Source organism: Castor canadensis, chromosome 3, assembly GCF_047511655.1.
Source record: "Castor canadensis chromosome 3, mCasCan1.hap1v2, whole genome shotgun sequence".
NCBI lineage: Eukaryota > Metazoa > Chordata > Mammalia > Rodentia > Castoridae > Castor > Castor canadensis.
In genome coordinates this window covers 41736773-41763612 of record NC_133388.1, presented here as the reverse complement: position 1 = coordinate 41763612, position 26840 = coordinate 41736773, and the positions used below count along the sequence as shown (strand labels likewise).

The following is a 26840-nucleotide window of genomic DNA, read 5'->3' as shown; positions in this document are numbered from 1 at the left end:
ACACTCTCACCTGTCTCCTGGGGCCCGCCGCTCACTTCCTCTGTGCCTGGGAATACTGTACCTGTGTACATGCAGATCGGCTGCCTGGAAACCTGTGCCACTGGGTCACGTGATTGTTGCTATGCGTGTGGAAGTGCATTTTTCTTTTCTTTCTTCCTTCTTCTGGCCTTATTTTGTTTCTTTTAACTGAGGGAAATGTAAGTTCACAGGTCCTTGCAGGCCTGTGTGAACTCTAGACTCCTGGCCTTTCACGGTGGATCACCTCTGGTTTTATCTTAGGGTGCCACGCCTCCTATCAAGGCAGCAGCTTTGGACTTTTCTGATGATCAGAGTGCTTTTGAGGCCACAGTGGAGAGAGCTAAGCCTCAGCCTGCAGAAGTCCTCCATGTCTGCAAGACCCAGGTGGCCGAGCTTGAGTTGTGGCTGCAACAAGCCAACGTGGCATTTGAGCCGGAAACATTAAACTCGGCCATGCAGCAGGTGGTGGAACGGGAGCTGGTTGGATGCCAGGTAAGATGACGGGCAAGAGCTCATGGCTTGCCTCTTCACCAATCACCTGCCAAGACTGAGTGAATTTCTCTTAAAGCTACAGTGTGGTTCTGTTTGTTGCTCTGAGCCTCACAATTTATCTTGGTCTCAACTTAGAGTACTCAGGGTAATCCTTTGAAATGCTTTATGTTAGCAGTGTATTTAGGGGGACAGTAGTAGATAGAGCTCAGAATCTAGAGTCCAAATCTAGCTCTGCCACATTCACTTGTGAACTCGAAGTTAACTCGTCAGCCTTATTTTCCTCCTTTAGTACAGTAAGTTAGCTCATAGACATTTTGTCAGGATCAAATAAGATCAGATATAGAAATCAGTCTCTGGTATAAAGAGTATATAAATAGTGCTCAATAAATGCTGTTATTTTATTACTAACTATAGGTACTTTAATTGTTCATTCATCAAAAATGAAAGTAAGTATCCTGATTTGCAAGATTGCAGCATAAAAGGACTTTGTGGCCATTTTACCAGAAATGCTCCTAGCCTTATTTGGGAGGAGCAAGGACACCAACTTCCTTGACTTTAGTCACTTTGAGTGAAGCTTGCTGGCTCTGCCCAAAGGTTGGGATCACTGTGTCCCTCCAGGGAGGGGCTGGAATGACGACATCACAGCAGTATAATTACATGCCACCATAGCAGGCGCACAGAAGCAGCTTGCAAAGGCCTTTCTCAGTTGTGCTCAGGGAACCAGACTTGGCCTGACAACTCTGCCTTATTGCCTTGTTTGTCTGCCAGAATAAGGACCCCACATCACGGGTCCAGACACTGGAAACTCTTCCTGCAGTTTCTTGTCATGGGGATGAGGTAGTTGGCCTTTGATCCAAGGCTGTATACCTTCTCCTTAAGTCCAGTCTTAGGACATCCTAAACTACATGTGGCTTTGGGGAACAGGTGGATTGGCTGGTCTTCTCAGGGCAGCGAAGCACCTCTGACCCCAGTAGTCAGATCTAATAGTCCACTCAGATACTGGTACTACTGGTTGGCCTGGCTGATAAGGCCCAGGGAGGCCTTTGAAAAAAAGTAGAGTCCGGCACAGCACAAAGCAAGGTTCCACCGAACTAAACTCACACTTTCCTGATTTTGAGCAGCAGTGACTTAAGGCCACCCAGTATCAACTGATTGCCTACTGATTGGGCAGACCTCATGCCAATTCATTGGTCATCACCAAAATCCATTTTGGTTTAGGAACTGTGCAAAGAAAAGACCTGACCACCAGGTGGCAATAGCACCCAGCAAGCATTATGTGGGCAGCACCTTGTACTGATGAGGGGACCAGGAAGTTCTTCAGATGTTCCAAAGGTGGAGGTGTGGTGTGGAGGCCAGTGGTGGGCAACTGCCACAAAGGGAGCTCTAGCAGAGAGAGGAATTGGGGTTTGTGCATCTAGTTGCTAATTGCAACTAGCATCTTTGGGTCAGAGAGCAACATAGTATAGCACCACTGCAGTTTTTATAACCCCAGAGTTTGCCTTCTCAGTAGGCAGATGCAGGGTGCAGTTTTGAGGAGTATACAAAGCAGGCAGTCTGTAAATAGCTGAAAATAGGCTTATTTAGACTTCATTTAAAATCACTGAATATATCAAAATTTGGGGTTGATACTGGCAGATTTTTAAACTAGTGGTTCTGACCTACTGTGAAGAAATAAACAACACAAGGGTCATCTTCATCACATTCCTGTGACAGCATGGCACTGACAGTATCATATTGAGATATGTAAAAAGCCTTAAAAAAGAGTCTGTAAAAATGCTAAGTTACCAGAGGAAAAATGGCCAAAGGACAGGAGCAGATAGATCCATCAAGAAAAATTATTATTAGTCATTTAATATTTGAAAAGAAATGTTCAGACATGTGAATTAAAACAGCTTGGTTTTATTCCTGTATTACATTAACAAAAATTATATCATCCTGGCAAAACTCTGCAAGAATAGACCCCTCGTGCCTGGCAGTTCTGTATATAACTGGCTTAATATTTTGAAAGGTCAGCTGTGAGCATAAAAAATATCCATCTGCTCTGACCTAGTAATACCATTGCCTTAAATTTACTCTTGAAGGGCTAGAGGTGTGGCTCAAGTGACAGAAGCCTGCCTGGCAAGCACAAGGCCAAGTTTAAGCCCTAGTACCACCAAAAATTAATTAATTAATTTAATTAACCCCTGAAACTAATCCAAACAGTAATGAGGGAGGTTGTTAAGTAACTGATGGAATATCAGCTTGGAGCTATTAATATGATAATTAAGAAGCCTATGTATATAGACACGTGAAAAATACATGAACTAGCTGCATAGGAAAAAACAGCAGGAGACTGTAGTCCACTTTGCTTACAGCCACTGTAAAAGCTAGGAGTACCTATTGTTTAGACTCAGAAAAATCTGCAGAGGATGTAAGCCATTTGCTTGTTTGAAGGAGTTACAAGAGATATTATTTGGAAAATGCATTTTAAGGGTGGAGTTTGTCTTCAAGTTCTTCTCAGTAACTTGAACTTGGCCTTCATCATATATCAAAAGCTCATGGTGCTGGAATGTGTGTGTGCCAGCCGTGGCTGACAGTGCCCACCCAGCCAGGAGGCACCACTCTGTGGGTCCTGTGCCCGGGAGAGGGCAAACTTGATCTGTTGAGGAGGAATACAAAGCGAGTTACTTACTAGGAAACATGCTTTGTCCAGCTGCTCTATGCTTAGACCTGGATAGAAACTAGCCAGTTGTATCAATGGCTAAGTGTTTTAGGTTCCAAATTTTTCCTTCAGTGGTGTTCTTCTGGTCGTTTGGAGGCTTACTTGGCTTGAGGAAGACAAAGAAAAGAGCAAGGGAAAAAATGTTCAAATAGCAGTGTGAAGTTCTTTTGAAATACTCTATGTGACACTTGGATTCCAACAGAAAAGATTAGGAAGGTGGGGAAGATAAGAACAGTCAACACTTTCATTTAGCTTTGTGGTTAGCACAGGATACGAAGATGATTAACTCATTAAATCCAAAGTACATGGATTCAGGGCAGAATTCATGGATCTAACTCACTAACTGCTCACAACGACCCCAGGATGTCAGTTCTGTTACTGTCCCTATTTTCAGATTACTAGTGGCACACATATTTAAGGTAAGGTACCTAAGTATACACAGCTACTAAGTGGTAGGGTTGGGATTGAACCCAAGTAGGCTACTTCCAGCGTCTGTGTTTTGTGTTTTCTTGAGGTGCTGAGGATTCAACTCAGAGTCTTGCCCGTGCTGGTCAAGCACTGTACCACTGAGCTCCACTCCAAGTCCTGCATCTGTGTTATTAACCACTGTGCTTGCCCAGATCCATTCTGCGATGTTTTCTAAAGTGATTACAGACTCACACTGCAGATTATTTTAAAGAGTAACAGCTGTAATCAGATTTGGTTTGGTTGCTTTCCTGATGCAAAACACAGAATTTACATGGGAGTTTTTGTTTTTCCAAGGTCCTTTTCTTCCTGTGTTTCTGGGGCTTCTTATATACCTTTAGGTAAAGAGAGTAAATCTCACTTATTCTGGTGAACAACACTTGTTCAAAGCAGACACTGTGGGCTGTGAGTGTGGCTCAGTGATAGAACATGTGCTTTGCATACACAAAGCTCTGGACTCCATCCCCAACACATCCACCCTCCCCTCCCCCCAAAAAACCCTACTATTCATAATTAAATTATTCTCATTCTTAGGCTATGCTGACAGAGATTGAGCACAAAGTCATCTCTCTGCTAGAGGCTTGCAAGGATCAGGGGCTGGGAGATAGTGGAGCCATTCAGCATGAGGCTGAAGCTCTTTCCCTGAAACTCAAGACTGTCAAGTGCAATTTGGAAAAAGTGCAGCTGATGCTCCAGGAGAAGTACAGTGAGGATCAGGTAAGATGTGGCTATGGGTAGGTGTAGGTGTCCATACCCTAGAGTCAGTCAGAGGAGAACTCTGGCTGGAGGGGATGAAGCCACTACAGAGAAACTCTAGTAATTAAGACAGAATTGCCAGTCTTTAAACTGTAAGGGATGGGATAGCCACTCTGGCATGTGTCATTTTTATTTCATTTCTCCATATAGATTTCCCATGTAAGCTGCTGTTGGTGGTGGTTTGGGTTGGTTTGGTTTGGCGGGGTTGAGCATTCTCATTGACAGTGACCTCTAGTGTAAGTCTTCATGAGAGAAGGTTGTATTTTAAAGGCATTTTGTGACTCTGACAGACTAGAAAATGAAGCCTTTACAGTTAAGATTTAAGATTAGCATCATAAAAACAAACCCATTTCCAAGGTACTTTTGTTATTCATTCACCAGTATTTATATATACTGATCTGAGTATCATATAGTTAAGTGCTCTCATGATTTTTTAAAGCATCCTATGTTTATAAATGCAAATGTGTGCTTTGTAGGTAGAATTTTACTGTATAGTATTTGCATCCAAAGTTATGAGTGGCTCCTGCCATATGTGAGTCTCAAAAGTGAGAGTGGCTTCAAAGACATAGACCATGTGGCTCTACTTTCTTTCTAATGGGCTCACATTTTTAAAAGTATATATTTTAGACATAGGATAAACCTGAATTTATAAGTACCACACTGTTTCCTGTTTTCACATATGTATTATTTTACTTTGTTCTTAAGAAAAAAGGTAACACTTTATCTGGCTTTTAGTAACTCACTGGATGAACTGGGTTGAGGACATGAGATACCATTTCTTCAAATGTAGTGATTTTTAAAAGTTGTGAAATGAGAATAATAAATTATAGTGTGTGATTATAGTAAATAACAAAGTGCTGTTATTTCTTAGAAAGCTTTTATGTAGTTTCATTATTAGAGTTGAAATAAGGTGAGTCTTTCTTTTTAAATAAATGGTCTGCCATCATGGATTTTTTGCAGCATCTTAGCCTTCTAAAGAAACCTTCAGAACATCCCAAAGTCCTCCAGCCAGTTCACCTTTATGAATTGGAATCTGTTGTCACCAGAAGGCCACAGTTGAGCAGACATAAAGATGTACCACAGCAGCAGGTAATTTTGGCCCCCATCAGTTGTAATAAGGACATGAATAAAACTTTCAGCTGAGCATGGTGGTACACTCCTACAATCCCAACACTTGGAGGCTGAGTTCAAGGAGGATCGTGAGTTCAAGGCCAGCCTGGGCTACATAGTGAGACCCCGTGTCCCAAAGAAATAAAGAATAAAATTTTCTAGATGGAATTTCTCTTTGGACTGAATACTGAACTGCCTTTGGAGGTGTGTGTGTGACTGGGTGCAAAGGGTGACGCACAGTGTTAGTATGTGTTTAGCAACTGAGTTGTGAGCGTTTACTGCTTTGCTTCCATCTGCCACCACTAGGGACACTAACTCTGCTCCTTTATTAAGTTGTAGCTTATGTCAAACTCAACAAATGCTTCCAGGGCAGACTTACCTCTATAACATAACAGTGCTTTATTTACTGTTCAGAACATGTTAGTATACTTTTGGTGATTTTTCCATATGTTTAATATAGTTTAAATAACAATCGGCTGTTGTGTAAATATTTCAAATATTTTTGTTTTTATTTATTAGAGCTCACCCCTAGAATCTCCTAGTGCATACTAGGCAAGTGCTGTACCACTGGGCCATATCCCCAGCCCTTAAGTGGGTTTTTGAGATATAAAAGTTCTGAAGAATAAGCAAGCAAGAAAGAAAAACACTAAACAATGATTTAAGAAGTGGTCCAAATTAGATTGTCTCAACAGAAGAAATCCTAGGGTACTGATTTAAAACACTGGATTAATTAAGCCATTTGAACGTTATTCAATTATAGGTTCTGGAGTTAAAACCAATGGAACAGAAAGATTTAATCAAATTCATAGAATTTAATGCTAAGAAAATGTGGCCCCAATATTGCCAAGAGGATATCGATACAACTCAGGAATCACCTACAAGGTACAAACATTTTCGAATAGTTGGGCATTGAGTAGACTTACGGTCAGGAGAATAAAGTGTGTTTTTAAAAGAGGCCCCTGAAACAATGTCTAACTATTATAGGGAGTTTTTTGTTATTATTTACAGTTTTGAGTTTTCTTTCTTTTTTTTTTTTTTGAGCCATACCTCCAGCCTTCAATTACTCTTTTCCCTTTGTTCTTCTTCAAAAGCAGCAAGGTATCTGGTTCTGAAGATGCAGCTCCAGACTCAGTCTTGTCACCTCTGGACCAAAGTGGTGCAAAATGGCAATACCTTCATCATGAACTGTCATCCAAAGGAAAGCTACCTGTGCCTCAGCTCGTGGAGCCTCAGGTCAGTCCTCATCTGCACACGGTCTTTAGAGCCCAGCAAGCATTCCATAAGCCAAACTGTATACTCTGCATCAGGTAGCAGTTTATTACCAGAAAGCAAAGGCACCTGGTGTGTCCTTTTCTTGGCTGACACTTTTTCTCCATAGTAGAAATTGCATTAGGTGCCCTTCTTTGTGCTCCTGTTGCACTTGGGGTTTCCCTGATTGTAGTGCCTGCTACACTGCCTACTTGTTTATCTTCCCACCAGAAGATCTTAGAAGAAGGACCATATCTACTTGGGGCATTTGAGCACCTAGTCTGGGGCATGGTGGAGTTTCAGTTACTCCATAAATAAAGATGTGAATAATACATACTAATTTTTCAAAAGCACTTTTAAAACTATTCAGTGCTGTATGAGTGTCACTCATTCTACTGTATTCCAGCCCCTGTACCAGCCACACCTGTCAGTGGTGTCCCCTTCAACATGCATTTTTACTGCCTTGCAGTATAAAACTACCTTGCAGGTTTTATTTGGGCTACTGATGAGTTTCTTTCTGGAATAGCACTGCTGCTCACAGCACACAGGCTTCTTCCTTCAGCCATGCATTTGGACTGCCTAGGCAGAGGTCACACACGATTTCCCAATTTCCAATCTGGCCAGAACTTCTTTCCTGCTGAGAACCTTATTTGACCAGAGTTGAGTCAGCCTCATTGGGAGGGCTGTAGTCTTGGTTTCTCCTTGTTAATATGCACTATAAAACACGTGTATAGTTCTCTTTCAAAGAGAACCTGGCTTTTGTTGTTTGGTTCTAATGTTATTTTTTCCAATTTGAGAAAGAAATTAGTTCTAAAATCATTCTCCCTTCTGAAATTATGGCTTGTTTTCAATGATTTTTGGCTTTTAGATAGCAAATCAAGATGCAAATCTATCTCTAGCTGTACTAGTATAAGAGTTGTCTATACCAGAAGCCAGCTAGTGAATGATCCCTGTATATAACTAGTAAGTGGCCCAGTAAGTAAACAGCTAGCCTTGTAACATGAACAGCTATGCTATTGAATGGGAAAAATCTGTGGCTTTACTTTATTTCTCAAATTGTGGTTTGTTTCTTCTAATTTTGATATCCAAATGGACCGACTGTTGTCTAAGTTTAACTTGCTACAACTTTTCAGAGCAGTCCAAAATATTTTTATTTTTTCTTATAAAGATTGAAAAACCAAGAAGATGACTCAGAAACTGCAGGCTAAGGCATAAAGCTTTTTTTTTTTTTTACATTAGCATCAGCAAGGCCTCAAACTGTCACTAATGAGGTTTTTTTCTTCTAAAATAGGTTGCCACAAATATGAGTATTCTCCCGAGTGTGAGTGTCTATAACTTCAGATATCCGACAACTGAAGAACTGAAAACTTACACTACGCAACTCGAAGACCTACGTCAAGAAGCAGATAACCTCACACAGGTACAAACTGCGTGGTGTGCATTGTCCTCATGGCGGTCACAGAGAGAGAAGAGAGACAGGATGTCATCCTTGTAAATCGGTAGTAATTTTCTGTACTGAACAAATCATAGAATGCATAACTGGAACGTGTCATAGACCTGCAAACAGAGCTTACGCTGATTGTCAACCCTGGGAGATTTCATAGTGGTTGCCGAGAGCACTGTGGCAAAGGGTTCGTATTTGAGTCAGGCTCAGTAGGAAAGAGGATGGTGATTGGCAGCACTGCCTGCAGCAGTGACCTGGGATTGGAAGGGTGAGGAAGGAGGGAAGGGAAGGAGCACAGGTGATGTTTCTGAGACTGAATGGTGTGCCAGGGAATGTTAGGTGGAGAAGACAGAAGGAAGCAGCCCAAGTGGGAGAGATTGTAAGTGGACAAGTAATTTTGGCAGCTGGGAATTCACAGCGACCATGGATAAGTAAAAAGAGTTGGTTCCAACAGCTTGTTCTAAAACAGATCTGTGCTTCTCAACTCACTGATGTACAACCCAGAGATCCCCTTGGAGCTGTACCTCTAAGGGTGGCCTCAATTTTCACAAACAGCCCACAGATGACCCTACTAACAACCTCCTGCTCCACTGCCCATCCCTGCCTTTAAGAAACTGGTTGTTCTCTTCCCAAGCTTCTCTTTTGTGACTTATTTTCCTTCTCCTACTGTATTTGATTACATTAGCCTATTTTCTCCTACATTAAAATGTGGACGAGTCAAGTGTGGTGGCACATACCTTAGTCCCAGCCCTCGAGAGGCTGAGATGGAAGGAGCACAAGTTCAAGGCCAGTCTGAGCTACATAGTGAGACCTTGTGTGAAAATAAACAAAATAATTTAAAAAAAGAAAAAGTGGAGTGGGAAGAGGGACAGTGTGATTTTTCTGGGACCCCTGGCTTCCCATGAGGAAGGTTTTCATCTTGTCATTTGCCCATGAATTCCGTTCAGTAGTCAGGCAGCTACCTAAGATTGAGTTTCTCAAGCTTGTTTCTCTCAGAGTTAAAAATCTTTATTTTTTAAAATTTTGTGACCTAGTTCACAGAAGACATAAACTAGTTTCACTAATTAGTAGGCGCACTAATTAATCCATCTTCTGGGGATCATTTGTTTGACAATGACGTACTATTTTTTAAAAGCATAACATAAATTGTAAACGAGGAAAAATGAAGGTCTAGGAAGGGAAGGAATCCTAATGATTGTTCTCCTTGAAACAATCATGTTTTCAGGAAAGTGTGACAGAAGAAACATACATCAACTTGGATAAAAAACTATTTGAACTCTTTCTGACACTCAGTCAGTGCCTTGGCAGTGTGGAGGAGCTGCTTCAGACACCTGGGCTCCTCAGAGAGGATGCTTCGGCTCAGCAGGTGCATTTTGAGGTAAGGTGCTTCTGATGAGTCTGTATGTCCATCCTCTGTCAGCCCTGCTAGTTAGGCCAGAGCTCATGCTCCATCTTCCTTCCTTTCCACTTTGTAGGAACTGGCCCTTGAGCTGAAGAAACTTTATTTAGCTCTGAGTGACAAGAAGGATAATCTTTTGAAAGCCATTAGTTGGCCTGGCAAGAACACTAAATTGTTATCTGAATGTTTTGATGACCTTCAACTCTACCTGGAGCACACCCAGGCGAAAGCTGCCTCTAGAAGCAAGTCCCTGAAAGCTAGCCTTGACTACAACTACAGTTACCAGGTATGACCCTGGCCACATTTCCTTGAGGCCTTCATTAGTGGGAATTGCTAAAGGAGACAGTGAGCCCCTCCTGTGCTCATGGCTGGAGACCATTTGAAAAAACACTCTTGGTATGAGTTTGTATATTGAGTTAACATGATCTTTCTCTTCTTGTAGCACATACAGGAGGATCTGCATTTTAAATTTCTAGGCAAGGGGGAGCTGTTTAAGTTTCATGTGAAGGAATGATGATCTGTGTGGTTCAGGCAGATTCATCTGGTGGGTGTCTCAGTGGATTGGGGAGGGAGGGTCTGGAGGCAGGCAGACTAGATAGAAAGCTACTAAAATTGCCTAATGAAAAAGCAATGGTCAGGCACCAATGGCTCATGTCTATAATCCAAGCTACTTGGGAGGTGGAGATTGGGAGGATCAAGGTTCAAGGCCAACCCTGGGAAATAGTTTGTGAGGCCTCATCTCCAAAATAACCAGAGCAAAATGGGCTGGAGATGTGGCTCAAGCGGTAAAGCGCCTACTTTGCAAGTGCAAAGCCCTGAGTTCAAACCCCTGTCCCACCAGGTTGGGGCAGGTGGGTGAGCAATAAGACATAATACCACTTGTGAAGGGGACTGGCCGATAAAAATCTAACCTGAATCCAAGTAAAACAGGTGTAAGGGAAGATGAACACATCAAACAACACCTCAGGGATGTAATCTATCAAATCCAGAATGAATGATACAGACAAGCAAGGGAGTCTGGGAGTCTGCAGATTAAAAGGATTTTAAGACATACTGATCCATTGTGACATAAGGACTTATGTGGATTCCAGTTGAAACAAACCCAAAGAAAAATTATAGCAAATAGAGAAAATATGACTCTTGCTTGAATAATCATACTAAGGACTGTTGTTGATTTTGCAGGAAGAGGATAGAAGGGAGGGGCTTTATCTTTTAGAGATACCTACTGAAACATGATGAAATAACTTGATATTTGGTATTTGTTTCAAACTAATCTGAAGGAAGTCATACAGTCATGAGGGCTGGGGGAAGGGAAGAAGGCCAGCTATGTGTCACTAATTATTGAAGCTCAATGATGATCCTATGGAAACTCCTCTATTTTTGTATATCTTTGAAATTTCCAGTATCAGAAACTTATAAAAACAGCTGACTATTTAAAAGGTAATAAAGATATAAATGAGATTGCTCAGTTTCCTGAATTTATTTTCTTATACAGAATGAAATAAAGCGATTATATGATCAACTCGTTAAGAATAAGATGACTTTACAACAGTCTTTGAATGAAATTAGTGGACAGAGTATTGACGACCAGCTTCAGGTAATCAATCAAAATAAGTCAAATTGACATGAGCCCAGACCAGAGGGTCCTGTGCACCAGCTTGGCTTCTGAACCCCTTCCCTTTGTAAGCTAGGCAAGGCTAAATAAATCAACAAAATGAAAACTATTGATGTTGACCTTCAGAACCATCTCTCCAGTGGTATTCTCAAAAGCACAGTGTATTAAGACAGCAAGGGAACATTTTCACCTATCCACCTGGCAGAAAGTTAAGTGTCCTCAGCATTACGAAGAGTGCTGACCTTCTTGTTCAGAGCACTAATTAGTCCAGTGTCTGGAAATCATTTGTCTGTAGGTCAGAATCTTAAGCATAAATGCTCTTCCTCCAGCAGCAATTGACCTCATTCATTTATTGAATAATATTAGTTGAGAACCTACCATGTTCAGTCATTGTTCTGGGAGCTGGATTGTCACTCTTCCTAAGGACCTAAGTGCATAAAGCAAACGTGTCATAAAATTTTGAGGTTGGACCTGGCAGCCCTGTAAATAACCCAAAAGCACATTAAGAGCTGTGTGTTAGTAAAGCAGCAGTGTGTTTAAAGGTGCCAGATACACATAGACTGATTGAAGAGATGATGGAAAGCTTAGAATGGAGGAGGGCTCCTGGGCACAGTCACTCACATTTATAGTTCCAGGACCTTGATGGGAAGATCACAGTTCGAGTCCAGCCTCAGCAAAAAGTTAGTGAGACCTTATCTCAACAAATAAGCTGGGCCTGGTGATTACACACCTGTAATCTCAGCTACATGGGAGATATAGGTAGGAGGATCACAGTATGAGGCTGGTCTGGGCCAAAGTGCAAGACCCTATGTGAAAATTAACTAAAGCAAAATGGGACGGAGGTGTGGGTCAAGGGTCAGAGCCCTTGCCTAGCAAGCTGAAGGCCCTGAGTTCAAACCACAGTACCGTCAAATGGAGTGGGGGCAGAGAGAGGTGCTAGCTTCAGGACAGAGGAGTGAACTTAAGTCAATGAACTTAAGAGAGTGCCATATACCTCCACAGGCATATAATGCATTAGGCACAAACTGGCAACCGTAGACTTTTGGGAAGATTGACAAGGCAAGCTAAGGTGTGGGAGGGGCAAGCAGGACTTTCAGTTTTTTCTGTGCTGTTTGATGCTTTCTTAAACAAATACGTGCATTTCTCCATTTGTTAACGTGTTTTCTTTCCTCTCTCACCCTTCACTTAGAAAGCAGATGTGCATGCGGTGGAGCTGCAGAACTCTGAGAGCCGAGTGGCCAAGCTGAGAGACGAGGGGGAGAGGCTGCCCTTGCCTTACGTTCTGCTCCAGGAGGTCTACAAATTAGAGGTAAGTCTGAATGGTGGGCATTCCCACAGCCATGGTGTAAAGGGGTTGGCTTTAGTCTTCCATAGGAGAGTTTAGATTGGTTCTTCATTCAATTTATTCTCCTGTATGCATGAAAATGCTTGTGTCCCACACCTGCATTTTCCTTTTCTAGGATGTACTTGACAGTGTGTGGGGAATCCTCCGAGCCAGGTACTCAGAACTCAGTAGTCCGTTCATCACCGAGAGCCAGCAAGAGGCCTTATTGCAAGGCATGGTGGAACTAGTTAGTATTGGAAAGGAAAGGCTTGCTCACGGCTACTTACAACAAGCAAAGAGTAAAGATGCTTTACAAGCCCAAATACAGAGTCACAAGGTAAGACACACGGGGCAGAGCCTTTGTGTTCAAGGAGAAACCATCCGCTGTCTTCTTGGTCTCTTCGTGTCTGTTAGAGTCTTAGTGTACGGCAGGGACCCTGGGAACGTCTAGGCATAGGACTGTGAATGAAAACAGACCCAGCTCCTCGCATTCGTGGAGCTTTCCACTTATTAATGAGTCTTCACACAAATCTATGATTAGAATTGGAATTCGTACTGTGAGAGGATTTCACGGGAGAGATTGACTTAAGGAGGTTAGAAAGGTCTTTCCTGAGTACTGGAATCATATTGTATAATGCAATTTTGTAATAAATCCTTTCATTTTCCATTCATTTCTTTAACCAAAAACCTCTTGATGACCAGCTAAAGAGGTACAGTAACCTCAGTGCCGATAATAAAAAATGTTTGAGACCTAGTTTCTGCCTTGAGCAGGTTCATGGTCTAGGACCGTTGGTAAGCAGACCTTCATGTAAGGAAAATTTAAAGGGAAATATTGAATACCGAATGAAGGGGAGAGGAGAAAATAATACTATCTGCCATGTGCCATGCCTTTGTAGATGCTTTTACAAACCTTCTATGTATCTGTTCTTTTCAGGAGTAGGAGAAGAGATTTACATATAAGGGGGGGTCCCTTCAATTAGCGACAGGGGCAGTGGACTATAAATGGGGAGACTGCAGGTGAAGTAGAGCCTTCCTCTTTAAAGATGCTTGAAGTACAAATGTCCCCCTGGGGACCAGGGTCCCCACCAGCCCCCACTAGCAAATTCCCTTTACCAGGTCATAGACCCACAGGAGCAGGGATTAGGAGCCATGTCTGTTCCGTATGGGGGCTGCTCAGGTGTGCACCTCTGTTCAGTATTTGAGATTTGCTGTCTTCATGTTCAGATGTTACTTTCTTACAATGTTTTAAAACTCAGCTGATTTAGAAAGGACTGTCTAGATATTGAACTTGACCAAAAATAATGTTTCCTGCTTAAATCTAGACCTAAAATCAAACGAAAGGACATGCACATATAAGGGGGGTTGTGGGGGTCGACGGTGAGAGGAGGAGGGTGACAAGGGTAAATACGATTGAACTACATTGTATCCATGTACAAAATGTCATAACGAAATCCATTATTTTATTAAAATTTTAAAAAATAGATTATCTTGTGGAAATATTACTTATGGATAATTCTTTATAACTTATTAAAAATTCCTTTAGGTTTTCAAAGACTAAGGGATGTATTTCAATTTTCATTTGCTTATATATTTCACTGTACAGTGACACCCTGGGATTTGGGATCAAAAAAAACAAAAATAACTAGATAAAAAACTAAACTAACATGATTTCTATAACTTTCACAATTGAAATAAATAAGGTCTTAAAAACCTTTTCCATGTTCTAGGGATTTTTCCAGAAGCTTGTTGCTGACATGTTGTTGATCCAGACATACTCTACCAAAATGTTTCCTTCTTCATTGCAAAAGAGAGAGACATTGTGGGCAGAACAAGTGGCGGAAATTAAATTGCTAGAAGAAAAGGCACGCCAGCATGGCACGAGGCTGCAGAGTGTGTTGCAGGTACGTGGTATACTTGAACTTGTGCCTCGCTGGGAATTCCTGATTTCCAACCAGCACCTCCAGGTGTGGGAAACAGGTGTTTGTAGTTAGCTGGGACCATTATAGTGAAAAATAGGACCCAGGTCTAGTTCTGACTACCACTCCCTAATGAAAGGTTAGCTGGGACTTTCGAATGTAAATCTGGGATGGCATGGCATCTTTCTGCCTCATAGATTTGCATATGCGTGGACAGAATGGAAAGTGTGTTGAGACCATGAATGCCTCATTTGGATGATGCAGTTAGTAGTTCAGAACTGGACTCCTCCAAGACATCACACTCAGCTGTTCTGTTGCAAAAATGCACTTGTGACAGTCTTGTCTCAATTTAATGGAAATTTAAGCATGTATAAAGTTACTCTTCAGTTAGGTTTTTCCCCCTAACTCACTAAAAGCTTCACAGCCAGTGTTAGCACATAAAAGGAATTTTTTTAAAACAAGGAGATATTTGACTTGATGATGTAATAAGGTATTTTATGCTAGGAATATTTATTATCTAGTCGGTATGTCAAATTCACATTTATAGTACTATTTCATGGTATTTTAAAAAGACTTCTTGGGCCCAGCTCTAGAAAAGACAGGTGGCCTACTCTTTGAATAGATATGAGAAGTAGTGAGCTTGCTATTTTTCTGAGAGATCAGTTTTGGTGTCCAAAACTGTAGAGTGCTGGGACCCTAGCTAGGGTTCTTCTATGGAAATAGAGGGAGCAATAAGGGAAAACTTAAGTCTGGAGCAGTAGGGTTCCCAGATAAAGCATAAGCCCACACTCCTCAAAAATGGCCTGCAGGGGACTCACGCTTCAGGTAGCACGGAGAAATACCATTTAGTGGGTTTGGGGTTGGAGCAAAAAGGGCAAGAACAGCCTGATAGCAGCCTCTGTGGCAAAAGGTTTTAAAAGTTAGTGCTTTGCATTTCCAAATAATAGAAAAGGACTCCGATGTTGTGAGATCTCTACAGTGGTAGTAAGTATGACTTGAGATTAACTGATAGCCATATCACCCAGTTTGACAATGCAAGCATTAAACCACTGATGCCAGCCTGGGGTTGTGATTCAGTGGTAGAGCACTTCTTGCCTTGTATGTGTAAGACCCCAGGTTTGATTTCCAACACTGCAAGCAAACAAACAAAAAAGCTACTCATCCCAACTGGATTTTTTCAAAACCTTCTCAAAAGCAATGGAATTGTTTTGCATTGTCTTACTTTTAGTAAGACACTGAGCTCTTACTAGAACAGTGTGCCTCTCTCAGGTTCACCTGTGCTTTAATTTTGTGTGGTCTCGGTGTTGTTTTGTCTTTATGATAAATTGTCAGTTTGCAAGCCATCTAGAAAAGGGCCTGCACTAATCTCATGTGGTTGATTCTCTAGAAATGGGAAGAATTTGATGAACACTATGCCTCTCTCGAGAAGGATATGGAAGTTCTTGTCTCTACATTACCCTCTGTGAGTTTGGTGGAAGAGACAGAAGAAAGATTAGTGGAGAGGATTTCACTTTACCAGGTACTTTGCCTGCTCATTGAAGTTGTCAGGGGCATGGTCCACAGCCCTTTGTGCTTTGTTTTAGCTAAGTTGCTTGACTTGAAGCTGAGTGATTTAAATTGACATGGAGCGTTTTTATCACGTAACTCACAGGTAGACTATTCAGGCACACTGCATGTTTGATCATGAGCTCCTCAGTGTAACCATATGTGTGGCTCAGGGTTGAAGACCTTAGTTTGAGTCCTGGCTTCATTGAGTACCTTTTTGCCCTTCCTGCCTCTAAGCTTTCATTTCTTTCTATCTGTTGAGCACAGATTATCAGCTAGTTCCAACTGTCTCAGGGATTGGGTGTATGTGACCTACCACTATGGATATGAGCTGAGAGTGGAAGGAATTTTGTAAGCCATGAGCCTCTAAACATTTACTTTTATTACTGCAGTAAGGCCTTGATTGAACATGCTATGGCACAGATAAAATCTATTACCAGCATTATAAAAAGACTTCAAGCCAGGCATGGTGGTACATGCCTATAACCCAGAAGACTGAAGCAGGAGGATTGTGAGTTCAAGGCCAGCCTAGGCTACATGGCAAGACCCTATGTCAAAAAAAAAAAAGGGGAGTGGGGCTTCAAACTTTAACACTGTTCTTGTGTCACTTTTAGTCTTGCTATTATCAAAGCCTTTGTGTCTCCAATGTTGATGCCCTAGAAAAGATAAAACCTTGATAGGGTTTGTGAGGGGCAAAAAAATCCTCTCCAGTGATATTATGAAAAACAGGCCACACGCACAAGAGGGGAAGCTAAAAGAAGGAAGTTAACAAGGTGAATTTGGTTGATGTATTCTTTCTTCCTATACAAGAATGAACATAGAATTTTTAAGTCTGTTGAAATCAACATAAGAAGGGAACTAAGGTAGAAAGAATAAAAAGAGAGGAGATAAACTAATTTGGGTTATAATACATATATACATGGAAATGTCACAATCATTACCCTGTATAGCTGTCTTAAACAAAAAAAGTCATTTTTTTCTTTTACAAAATTGGGGAACAGGGTCCTGCCTGGGGGTTTGGTACCAGTGGTTGGGGGAGTATGTGGGGGAAGAGCATAGGAGGGTAAGTATGGTGTAAATACTGTGTACATATGTATGTAAATGGAAAAACGACATCTGTTCAAACTATTCCAGGAATGGGGGGAGAGGGGATAAAGGGGAATGGTGGAGGGGTGAATTCAACTATAATATATTTGATATATTATAAGAACTTTTGTAAGTGTCACAATGTACCCTCAGCACAACAATAAAAGAAACCCTCTCAAGGGTTTAAACAGACCAAAGTAAAATATACCTACAGTGGGGATACACTGAGAAACCCCTTTGAATATCAATTTAAATATTAATAATGAAAAACAGTACAATAGATACAGTGTGGGAGGTACTAGTATAGTAGGGGGAGGAGGGTAAATGAAGGAGATTAAGGTAACAGTGTATGGTTGATGGACTGCATATACCTATATGAAACAGAACTAAGAAACCTCTTGCAATTGCTTTAAGTGGGGTGGGGAGGGGGCCGAGGGGGAGAGACGATGGGGACAATGTAACTAATGTACAATATAAGACAAATTGGAATTGTCACTATGAATCCCCCCCATATAATGAATATATCCTAATAAAAAAATTTGTGCCAAGGCAATACTCAGTCAAAAGAACAATGCTGGAGGTGTCACAATACCTGACTTCAAACTATATTACAAAGCAAAAACGATAAAAACAGCATGGTACTGGCACAAAAACAGACATGAAGACCAGTGGAACAGAATAGAGGACCCAGATATGAAGCCACACAACTATAACCAACTTGTCTTTGACAAAGGAGCTAAAAATATACGATGGAGAAATAGCAGCCTCTTCGACAAAAACTGCTGGGAAAACTGGTTAGCAGTCTGCAAAAAACTGAAACTAGATCCATGTATATCACCCTATACCAATATTAACTCAAAATGGATCAAGGACCTTAATGTCAGACCACAAACTCTAAAGTTGGTACAGGAAAGAGTAGGAAATACTTTGAAACTAATAGGAATAGGCAAAGACTTTCTCAATGGAGCCCCAGCAGCTCAGCAACTAAGAGATAGCATAGATAAATGGGACTTCATAAAACTAAAAAGCTTCTGTTCATCAAAAGAAATGGTCTCTAAACTGAAGAGAACACCCACAGAGTGGGAGAAAATATTTGCCAGCTACACATCAGACAAAGGACTGATAACCAGAATATATAGGGAACTTAAAAAACTAAATTCTCCTAAAACTAATGAACCAATAAAGAAATGGGCAAGTGAACTAAACAGAACTTTCTCAAAAGAAGAAATTCAAATGGCCAAAAAACACATGAAAAAATGCTCACCATCTCTAGCAATAAAGGAAATACAAATTAAAACCACACTAAGATTCCACCTCACCCCTGTTAGAATAGCCATCATTAGCAACACCACCAACAACAGGTGTTGGCGAGGATTTGGGGAAAAAGGAACCCTCTTACACTGCTGGTGGGAATGCAAACTAGTACAACCACTCTGGAAAAATATTTGAAGGCTACTTAAAAAGCTAGACATTGATCTACCATTTGATCCAGCAATACCACTCTTGGGGATATACCCAAAAGATTGTGACACAGGTTACTCCAGAGGCACCTGCACACCCATGTTTATTGCGGCACTATTCACAATAGCCAAGTTATGGAAACAGCCAAGATGCCCCACCACTGATGAATGGATTAAGAAAATATGGTATCTATACACAATGGAATTTTATGCAGCCATGAAGAAGAACGAAATGTTATCATTCGCTCGTAAATGGATGGAATTGGAGAACATCATTCCGAGTGAGGTTAGCCTGGCCCAAAAGACCAAAAATCGTATGTTCTCCCTCATATGTGGGCATTAGATCAAGGGCAAACACAACAAGGGGATTGGACTTTGAGCACATGATAAAAGCGAGAGCACACAAGGGAGGGGTGAGGATAGGTAAGACACCTAAAAATGTAGCTAGCATTTGTTGCCCTTAACACAGAGAAACTAAAACAGATACCTTAAAAGCAACTGAGGCCAATAGGAAAAGGGGACCAGGAACTAGAGAAAAGATTAGATCAAAAAGAATTAACCTAGAAGGTAACACACACGCACAGGAAATTAATGTGAGTCAACTCCCTGTATAACTATCCTTATCTCAACCAGGAACACTTGTTCCTTCCTATTATTGCCTATACTCTCTCTTCAACAAAATTAGAGATAAGGGCAAAATAGTTTCTGCTGGGTATTGAGGGGGTAGGGGGGAGAGGGAGGGGGTGGAGTGGGTGGTAAGGGAGGGGGTGGGGGCAGGGGGGAGAAATGACCCAAGCCTTGTATGCACAAATGAATAATAAAACAATTAAAAAAATAAAAATAAAAAAATTTGTTAGATAATATCCTCTCAACAGCTAGAACTAGTTACAGATGTCAACTTCAAAGCCTCAAGAGCAGGTTCGTTGCCTGAATAGGCTGGATAGAAAAATGAAAGACAGAAACACATGCCCCAGCTACTACTTGGAGGTATTTCAGCCCCTGAAAGGAGGCTGTAGGTTAGTGGTAGAGCACTTGCCTCGAATATATCACGCCTTGGGTTCGATCTGCAGCATGAAAAGAACAGAAAAAAACATTTTCTGGAGGTTGGAATACTGTGTTTATACACACTACTTACCCAGAAACCTAGGCTAGGTAAATCTGGATCCTCTAGGGTGGATCTTCAGGAAGTTGATTTAATGATGTGCTGTCTGTTTTAACTTTTTCTTGTATCTTGTAGACTTCTTTTCTCCCTTCTGAGTTCTTACATTCAGGAGAGTCTAGAAGTGATTTCTCCCCCTCTCCTTGGTATTTGGGTCTTATGGATGATAAAGAAATATTTTCTTATTTATCTCCTGCATTCCTATGTTTGAGTCCGTAGTACTTTTGTGGGGGGTAAGAGAGGGCTGTAGGAGGGAGAACTAAAGACAGTGGGCCCTTCTAAAGGAGCTGTGCTGTGTGAGAACACACACCCATAATTGCTAGACCTTCCACTTTTCCCAGAGGCACTGGAAATCTTGATTCTTGTGTTTTATGTAAATTGTATGGAAAATTTTTCTGATTTTCAAAATAACATTTAGGTCTAACAAAACCTGTCTAAAACCTGGGACAGTATTGCAAGCCTGTAGTCTCAGCATCTTGGGAGACTGAGGCAGGAGGATCCCTGAGTCCAAATGCTCAAGGCTAGCTTGGGCAATATTGCAAGATCCTATGGGGAAAAAAAGAGGGAAAAAGAAAGGAAAAAACCTATCTTCAGAATTAGCAGAGTGACTCATGAGGTAGAACGCCTGCATACCAAGCACAAAGATCTGAGTTCAAACCCTGTACTGTCAAAAACAAAGCCAAACAAAAGGTATGAAGTTGGAAAAATGACATTTGGGGCTGTTTTAAGGTGGTGCTTTAAAAAAAAAAAAAAGAACTATAACTTTTTGGTTTTTAGATGTAGGAATTAACTGAATTAACCATCAGATCTAAATCTGCAAGTTTTGGGTTTCTTGTTGACATGAATCAGACAGTCTCCTAAAAGGTGGTCTGTTGCACCATTAATCACATCTGTCCGGAACACAGACTTGGATGCTGAGAACGTGTTAATGTTTCTTTGGTAGCCTGAAATGTAGGGTTTTTAAAGAAAGCATTTTTTAATAGATTGACAGATTTTTTTTTAAATAATTCATTCTATGACTTTATTAGCAAATAAAAAGAAACATGGATGGAAAGCAAGCCCGGCTTTACCAAACTCTGAATGAAGGCAAGCAGCTGGTGACATTCGTGAGCTGCCCTGAGCTAGAGGACCAGACCGTGAAACTGGAAGAGCAGTGGTTGTCCCTAAACAAGAAAATTGACCATGAACTCCACAGGCTACAAACACTTCTCAAGCATCTTCGCAGGTATGTTTTCTTAGTAAGATTGGCTGTCCTCAAATTCTGCAGTCAACTACATTTTCCGTTGTGTTCCCATTGACAAGCTAAAGCAATTGGGTCCCCTTCTGGAGTAAAGGTGATCAGACACTGGCCTCTGAGATTGGTTTGCTGGTCTCGGGATAATATGTAACCAGTTTCCTGGGAGCATTTATACCTTATGAGCACTAGGAATTGTGTTATAAAATAATTCATATGTTACCTTTGTGCCATAATGTTGCAGTTTTTCTACCCACTTCTAGAGTTAAAAAAAAAATTAATTGAATGATTTTAGCTAAGAGGATAGTTTTGGAAAGTCTTTGGAGTTCTGCAGAGGACTGGTTTTGCTCAATTGGTATAAGCTTGAACCACTTCAAAAGGTGGAGTATACAGAGGGTGTAAGCCTCCTTCTCACCTTGCCTCCCAGACGGCTGTGTAACCTAAACAAGTTTAAAAGTTGCAAGAGGGGCAGCCTTTCCTCTGAATCTCTTCAGTCAGTAAACCGGTTTGCATCCAGCCAGCAAACCAGCCAGCAGCGGGCTGCTTCACAACTGCTACAAATGCTGGCTACATTTTTACTCTAGTCAAATGTATTTATAATGAACATTAGATGGACAAAAACAGTCCTTGTCCTTAGCTGGAGGTATTCTTTTCTGTCACAGTAAAAAGAAATTTAAAAAATATTTTGGACTTTATAAATCAATCTTCATTCTTGATTAGCCAGAATGGAGATAGTCCTAGAAACTGACAGAGCATTGAACTTGGGGCCTGATATAATACATGAGAATCTTTATAAGTGTCATGCATTTCTGAATAACAGGGCTGATGGGCACAGGATAATACACAATAAAACAGGAAGAAAATAGTCTGTGTAGAAGTCAGCATCAGTGTGCATTTCTAACTTCCTCTCCCACTTTGCTCCTCTTCTGTTAGCTACAACAGAGATTCAGATGAGTTAACCAAGTGGCTGGAATCTTCTCAGCAAATTTTGAATTACTGGAAAGAACAGTCCCTCAACGTATCTCAGGACCTGGGAACCATCAGAAACAACATAGATAAATTTTTTGTAAGTTATGATAGAATACGCTAACGTAATTACTGGCCAGAAACAAATATCAAGAGAAAGGTATGAGGGCTGCTGTGATAGGCTCCTTCATTTGTGGGTAAGGGAAAAGACTTGGGCAAATAGCAGCTATATTCTTCAGTCTGATTTTTTGTACTGTTTTTTATATACTTATAATGATAGGGTATATTTTTAATTGATGCTCTAGACTGTATATAATTTAAAATTTGCCCTCACAGAGGGCATATTTTACAAATGCTGAAAATAGCCATCCCAAGAAAACAAAAACAGAATCCAGTGCAGTGGCTAACACCTGTAATCCTAGAAGCAGATATTGAGAAGATCATGGTTGGAGACCATCCTGGGCAAAAACTTAGTGAGACTCCATCTCAACCAGTAAGCTGGGTGAGATGGCACATGCCTGTCATCCCAACTACATAGGAAATATAAATACACATGAGGCTGTGGCATATACACGAGACCCTGTCTCAAAAATAATCTAAGCAAAAAGAGCTGGGGACATGGCTCAAGAGGTAGAGCACCTACCTAGCAAGCACAGGCCCTGAGTTCAATCCCCTAGTACCACAAAAACCAAACAAGAGCAACAACAAAAGGCACAGCCTCATAGGAATGTAAATTCATAAAGCTGATAGGTGCATGGTTTTAAATTATCATATATAGAATTGATATTTCTACTAAAATTTTTTGTTCTATTGTTTTGAAAAAATATTACTTTTGTAATAAAAAATTAACTTACGGGTGGGGATGTACCCCAATAGTTGAGGACCTGCATAGCATGCATGAGGTCCTAGGTTCATCCCCAGCACTGCAGAAATAACAAAAAAAATGCACTTATAAAGTCTTTTTAGTCTTCTCTCTTTTTTTCCATTTTTCACATTTTAGAGCTATGGTTACTTACTTTGATATTGAAATGTAAATATTTTAAGTGTACTTGAATGAACCTATTCATAGGGAAGCTTTCATATATGTTAACTAAAAGTTGTTGTCATCTGTTTAATATGAATTTTGTGTTGGGTTCCATAGTTCCTTGTAAATTTTACCATTGAAACAATTTATCTATTTTGAAAACTATGAATCCAGTAGTTTATAAGTTTCTTGAAATGCAAGAATTCATCTCTTTTGTTATTCAGTGTTTATCTAATGCTTGGAGTAGTGGCTTACACTCAGTAGACAGTGTGTGTGTGTGTGTGTGTGTGAGTGTACGTGTACAGACATATTCAAATGACTATACTTAAATTTTTTAAAGTTTCTGATCTTGAAAATTGTTCCTTCAGGAATTTTCTAAGGAAGCAGATGAGAAGTCCTCCCTGAAGACTGCTGTTATAAGCACTGGGAACCAGCTTCTCCACCTGAAAGAAGCAGACACAGCTACACTGAGAGCTTCTTTGGCACAGTTTGAACAAAAATGGACAGTGCTCATAACCCAGCTGCCAGACATTCAGGAAAAACTTCACCAGGTAAGCATTAAATTAGTGTTCCCTTGTTAGGGACTCAGTAATTTTCATTGACACTAGTTATTTTTCTCTGGCACCACTGAATATAGGTCTTAATTACTGGACCAAAGAGATCTTTCTTAAGAGAGAAATCAGGCTTAATTGCTTTCTCTCTCAGGGTATCTGTGTCACTGTGTTAGTTTATAGGAAGATTTTTAATCATTGTTTGGGGGTCACTTGTTCTGAGGTTGAATGCTGGGTTTGTTTTTGTGGGTAACCTGCATAATTATGGAGCAAGACCTTTTATCAAACCAGATATCTTCAGTGATGCCCTGATTGAGTGTGTTATCGGCAGGTAATTAAACAGAATCATTTTGTTCTTGCAGCTTCAGATGGAGAAACTGCCATCTCGTAAAGCAATCACAGAAATGATGAGCTGGGTGAGTGACGTGGGACATCGTGCCGCACACGAGAGCCCCCAGCGCTCCCTGCGCTCTGCAACCCAAGTGAAAACCCTCCTGCAGAAGCTCAAGGTAAGGAGCTGAAAGCTTTTCTCTGAGGAGGAGGAGCACCTGGAGGGAGGCGCTGAGCCGGATGTAGAGAAACTAAATCTGGGGTAGGGGATGGGTTGGTGGATGGTTCCAGAGGTAACTTAATACACTTGCTTGCATACATTTTCATCCCGTTAGTAGCGCCATCACTGTAGGACAAGCCAAGCTTTTCAGTCTCAGATCTTCTTTGCCCCACCCCACCCCCCATTCCCAGAACCCTGGACTTTGTCTGGACCAAATGATTTCCAATGCCTCACCTGCTCTGAGGCTTGTCCTTATGCTGAGGGCATGCACCTCCGGCCTGGAGTGCCACTGCCACTTTGGTCACCCTTTGAGAGTCAGTTCAAGTTTCTCCTCATTGGCTGGTCCATGCCGGCTTTTCAGGATGGAGTAGGTGACTTTGCCAATTTGGTATGTCCGTTATGGGATCTCTAGTTCCCATGTCACGGTATTAAAATCATTTATTTACTTGCCTGTCTCCCCACCTTGACGATCCAGCCCAATGACTGGTCTCTAGTAGACATTAATAGATGTTTTTTGAGTAAGAGCATGAAGAAAAAGTTGATATCCTTTTGCAAATAGATAAGAATGAGCTCTTCTTCCTGATAGTTCATTTTGAGTGGATTTAATAACAGGTAACAAGACACAGACATCCATTGTGTGCCTGGCAGTGTGCTAGCCACTAGAAATGCGAGGTGAATGACCAGCCTAATCGTTACTTTCAGAGACCCTGGAGGCTGATGGGTCAGTCTGTAATCAGCAGAAGTTGAATGGCTTAATCACCAAATGTCATTTTAGCAGGACATTTTGATTTTATGTGCTATTACATCCTAAGCTGAGTGCATGGTGCAATCTATAAGAGGCCTACACAGTCTCCAGAAACCTAGCATATACACCATGTGCGTGGGTCCCCCATAGATGTCTCCACAGAAAGTGCTAGAACTTTTCCTGGATAAAACCCAACAGGTAACATGCTTGACAGCAACATGGCTAGCCCTGGATGGTTTTAGGATGTTCTCCCAAAAAACAGAGAAGCTTCTTAAGTTCACAGAGTTCCTTGGAGGTGTCCTGAATTACCTGAGAGCCTTAACTTCTGTTTCCCATCCTATCATTTCTGTGAGCCCTCGGGGTGGCCCAGAATCCAGCATGGTTCTCACCAGCCTCTCATGGGATCCGTTGTGGGACTGGGGTCAACATTTGTTCCACTGACAGTAGCTACCACATACGGTGCACCCTTGGATTTTCCAGTCCGAAAACAGCAAGTCACTCTGTTCCCAGGAATGTGTAACTCCCATAAAGATCCACTGCAAGCAGCCCTCTGATGAGGCCTGAGGAGGGTGGAAGGCCTCTGGGTTAGTGGCAGGAACTTGGCGCCCCCTAGAGTCCAGCCAAGGGAAAATCCAGCTCCTTTAATGAGCATCCATTCAGGTTTTGAGAGTTTAATGGTTTGTTTTTGTGTCCTAGGAGTTTAGAATGGAAATGGACTATAAGCAGTGGATAGTTGACTTCGTTAACCAGTCATTGCTTCAACTGAGCACCTGTGATGTAGAAAGCAAGCGCTATGAAAGGACAGAGTTTGCAGAGCACCTGGGGGAGATGAACTGCCAATGGCACCAAGTGCATGGAACCCTAAATAGAAAGGTAAGGGGTCACACTTTTGCCTTGTAAAACAGCAAAATTAGAAAACTAATCAGATAGTTCATTTGTAGTTAAGACTAATATTCATCTAAATTATAGCCCCTTTATAAATCCCATGTTGGGCTGACAGAGTGGCTCAAACAATAAGAACACCTGCCTAGCAAGTCAAGGCCCTGAGTTCAAACCCCAGTACTGCAAAAACAAAACACCCCAAATCTCATGTTTTAGCAATCTCCATGTTGCAAATAACAGTATGACAGTGACTCTTATATTTATGTTGAAATCTCTTTGGGAAACTGAGTTAGGCAAATGAAGAGGAGAAATTTTATTTAAGAAGATGTTGAGTATGCCAGGCAAGGTGTCATGCTTGTAATCATAGCTACCCTGGAGGCAGAGATCAGGAAGATCATGCTTTGAGGCCAGCTTGGGCACAAAAGTATTGAGACTCCATCTCAACAAAGAAGCTAAGCATGGTGGTCCATGTCTATCATCCCAACTACTCAGGAGGCATGAGTAGGAGGATCATGGTCCAAGCCAGACCTGGGCAAAAAGTGCAAGACCCTATCTGAAAAATAATTAAAACAAAAAGTACTGAGGGCATGGCTCAAGTGCACACAAAAGAAGAAGATATCACTGCCATGCCAGACCACTAAAAAGGTCAGAGATTTTCTGTGAAAACAGATATTTAAAAGGGACAGAGCTATTTCAGTTTTGAAAAGATTGTGAAAAGGAAGAAAAATGAATGTGTTTTTTTGCTTGGGTTTTTACTCCATGATTTTTGAAAAGATGAGGAAAGCATATTCCTGGAAAATATTTAGCATTTGCATGTGTATATTTGTGGAGAAAAGAGGTTGGTGTCTCTTCTGGGTAGAGAATGCATATGGATGGACTTATGCAATTAGGATTCAAGTACAGGAAGTGGATAGAGAATGGGCACCGTCAATGGTTAGCAGATAAATGTGGAAATATTCAAATAAACATTAGGAATCACACACTTAGAAAAGCTTAACAAAATAAGAATAAAACCAGAAGCTATCACATTCATACATGGCTGATACTGTAATGGCTTAAAAATTCTTTTGCAAAGCATCGGAAAAATTTAAAGCAGCATAAAAATCCTCCCTTAACCCAGCAATCTAGCTTTATTTAAAGTAGATAGTCC

At 41.1% G+C, this 26840-nt stretch overlaps 1 protein-coding gene across 11 annotated transcripts in view; it reads left to right on the top strand.

Annotated features, from left to right (window-relative positions):
- The window catches only part of Syne2 (spectrin repeat containing nuclear envelope protein 2), a 300742-nt gene that overhangs the window by 195244 nt on the left and 78658 nt on the right, over positions 1 to 26840 (top strand). For 9 of the 11 annotated variants that reach the window (XM_074067818.1, XM_074067817.1, XM_074067816.1 and 6 more), the window contains 18 exons: positions 280 to 510; positions 4211 to 4393; positions 5393 to 5521; positions 6303 to 6424; positions 6634 to 6775; positions 8082 to 8210; positions 9460 to 9612; positions 9710 to 9919; positions 11129 to 11230; positions 12438 to 12557; positions 12709 to 12909; positions 14300 to 14473; positions 15876 to 16007; positions 20767 to 20963; positions 21906 to 22038; positions 23331 to 23513; positions 23876 to 24022; positions 25505 to 25681. In XM_074067818.1, coding sequence (XP_073923919.1) covers positions 280 to 510; positions 4211 to 4393; positions 5393 to 5521; positions 6303 to 6424; positions 6634 to 6775; positions 8082 to 8210; positions 9460 to 9612; positions 9710 to 9919; positions 11129 to 11230; positions 12438 to 12557; positions 12709 to 12909; positions 14300 to 14473; positions 15876 to 16007; positions 20767 to 20963; positions 21906 to 22038; positions 23331 to 23513; positions 23876 to 24022; positions 25505 to 25681 — 2865 coding nt within the window. The remainder of the gene's footprint in view (positions 1 to 279; positions 511 to 4210; positions 4394 to 5392; positions 5522 to 6302; positions 6425 to 6633; positions 6776 to 8081; positions 8211 to 9459; positions 9613 to 9709; positions 9920 to 11128; positions 11231 to 12437; positions 12558 to 12708; positions 12910 to 14299; positions 14474 to 15875; positions 16008 to 20766; positions 20964 to 21905; positions 22039 to 23330; positions 23514 to 23875; positions 24023 to 25504; positions 25682 to 26840) is intronic. The other 2 variants (XM_074067815.1, XM_074067812.1) reach the window with 1 other exon arrangement.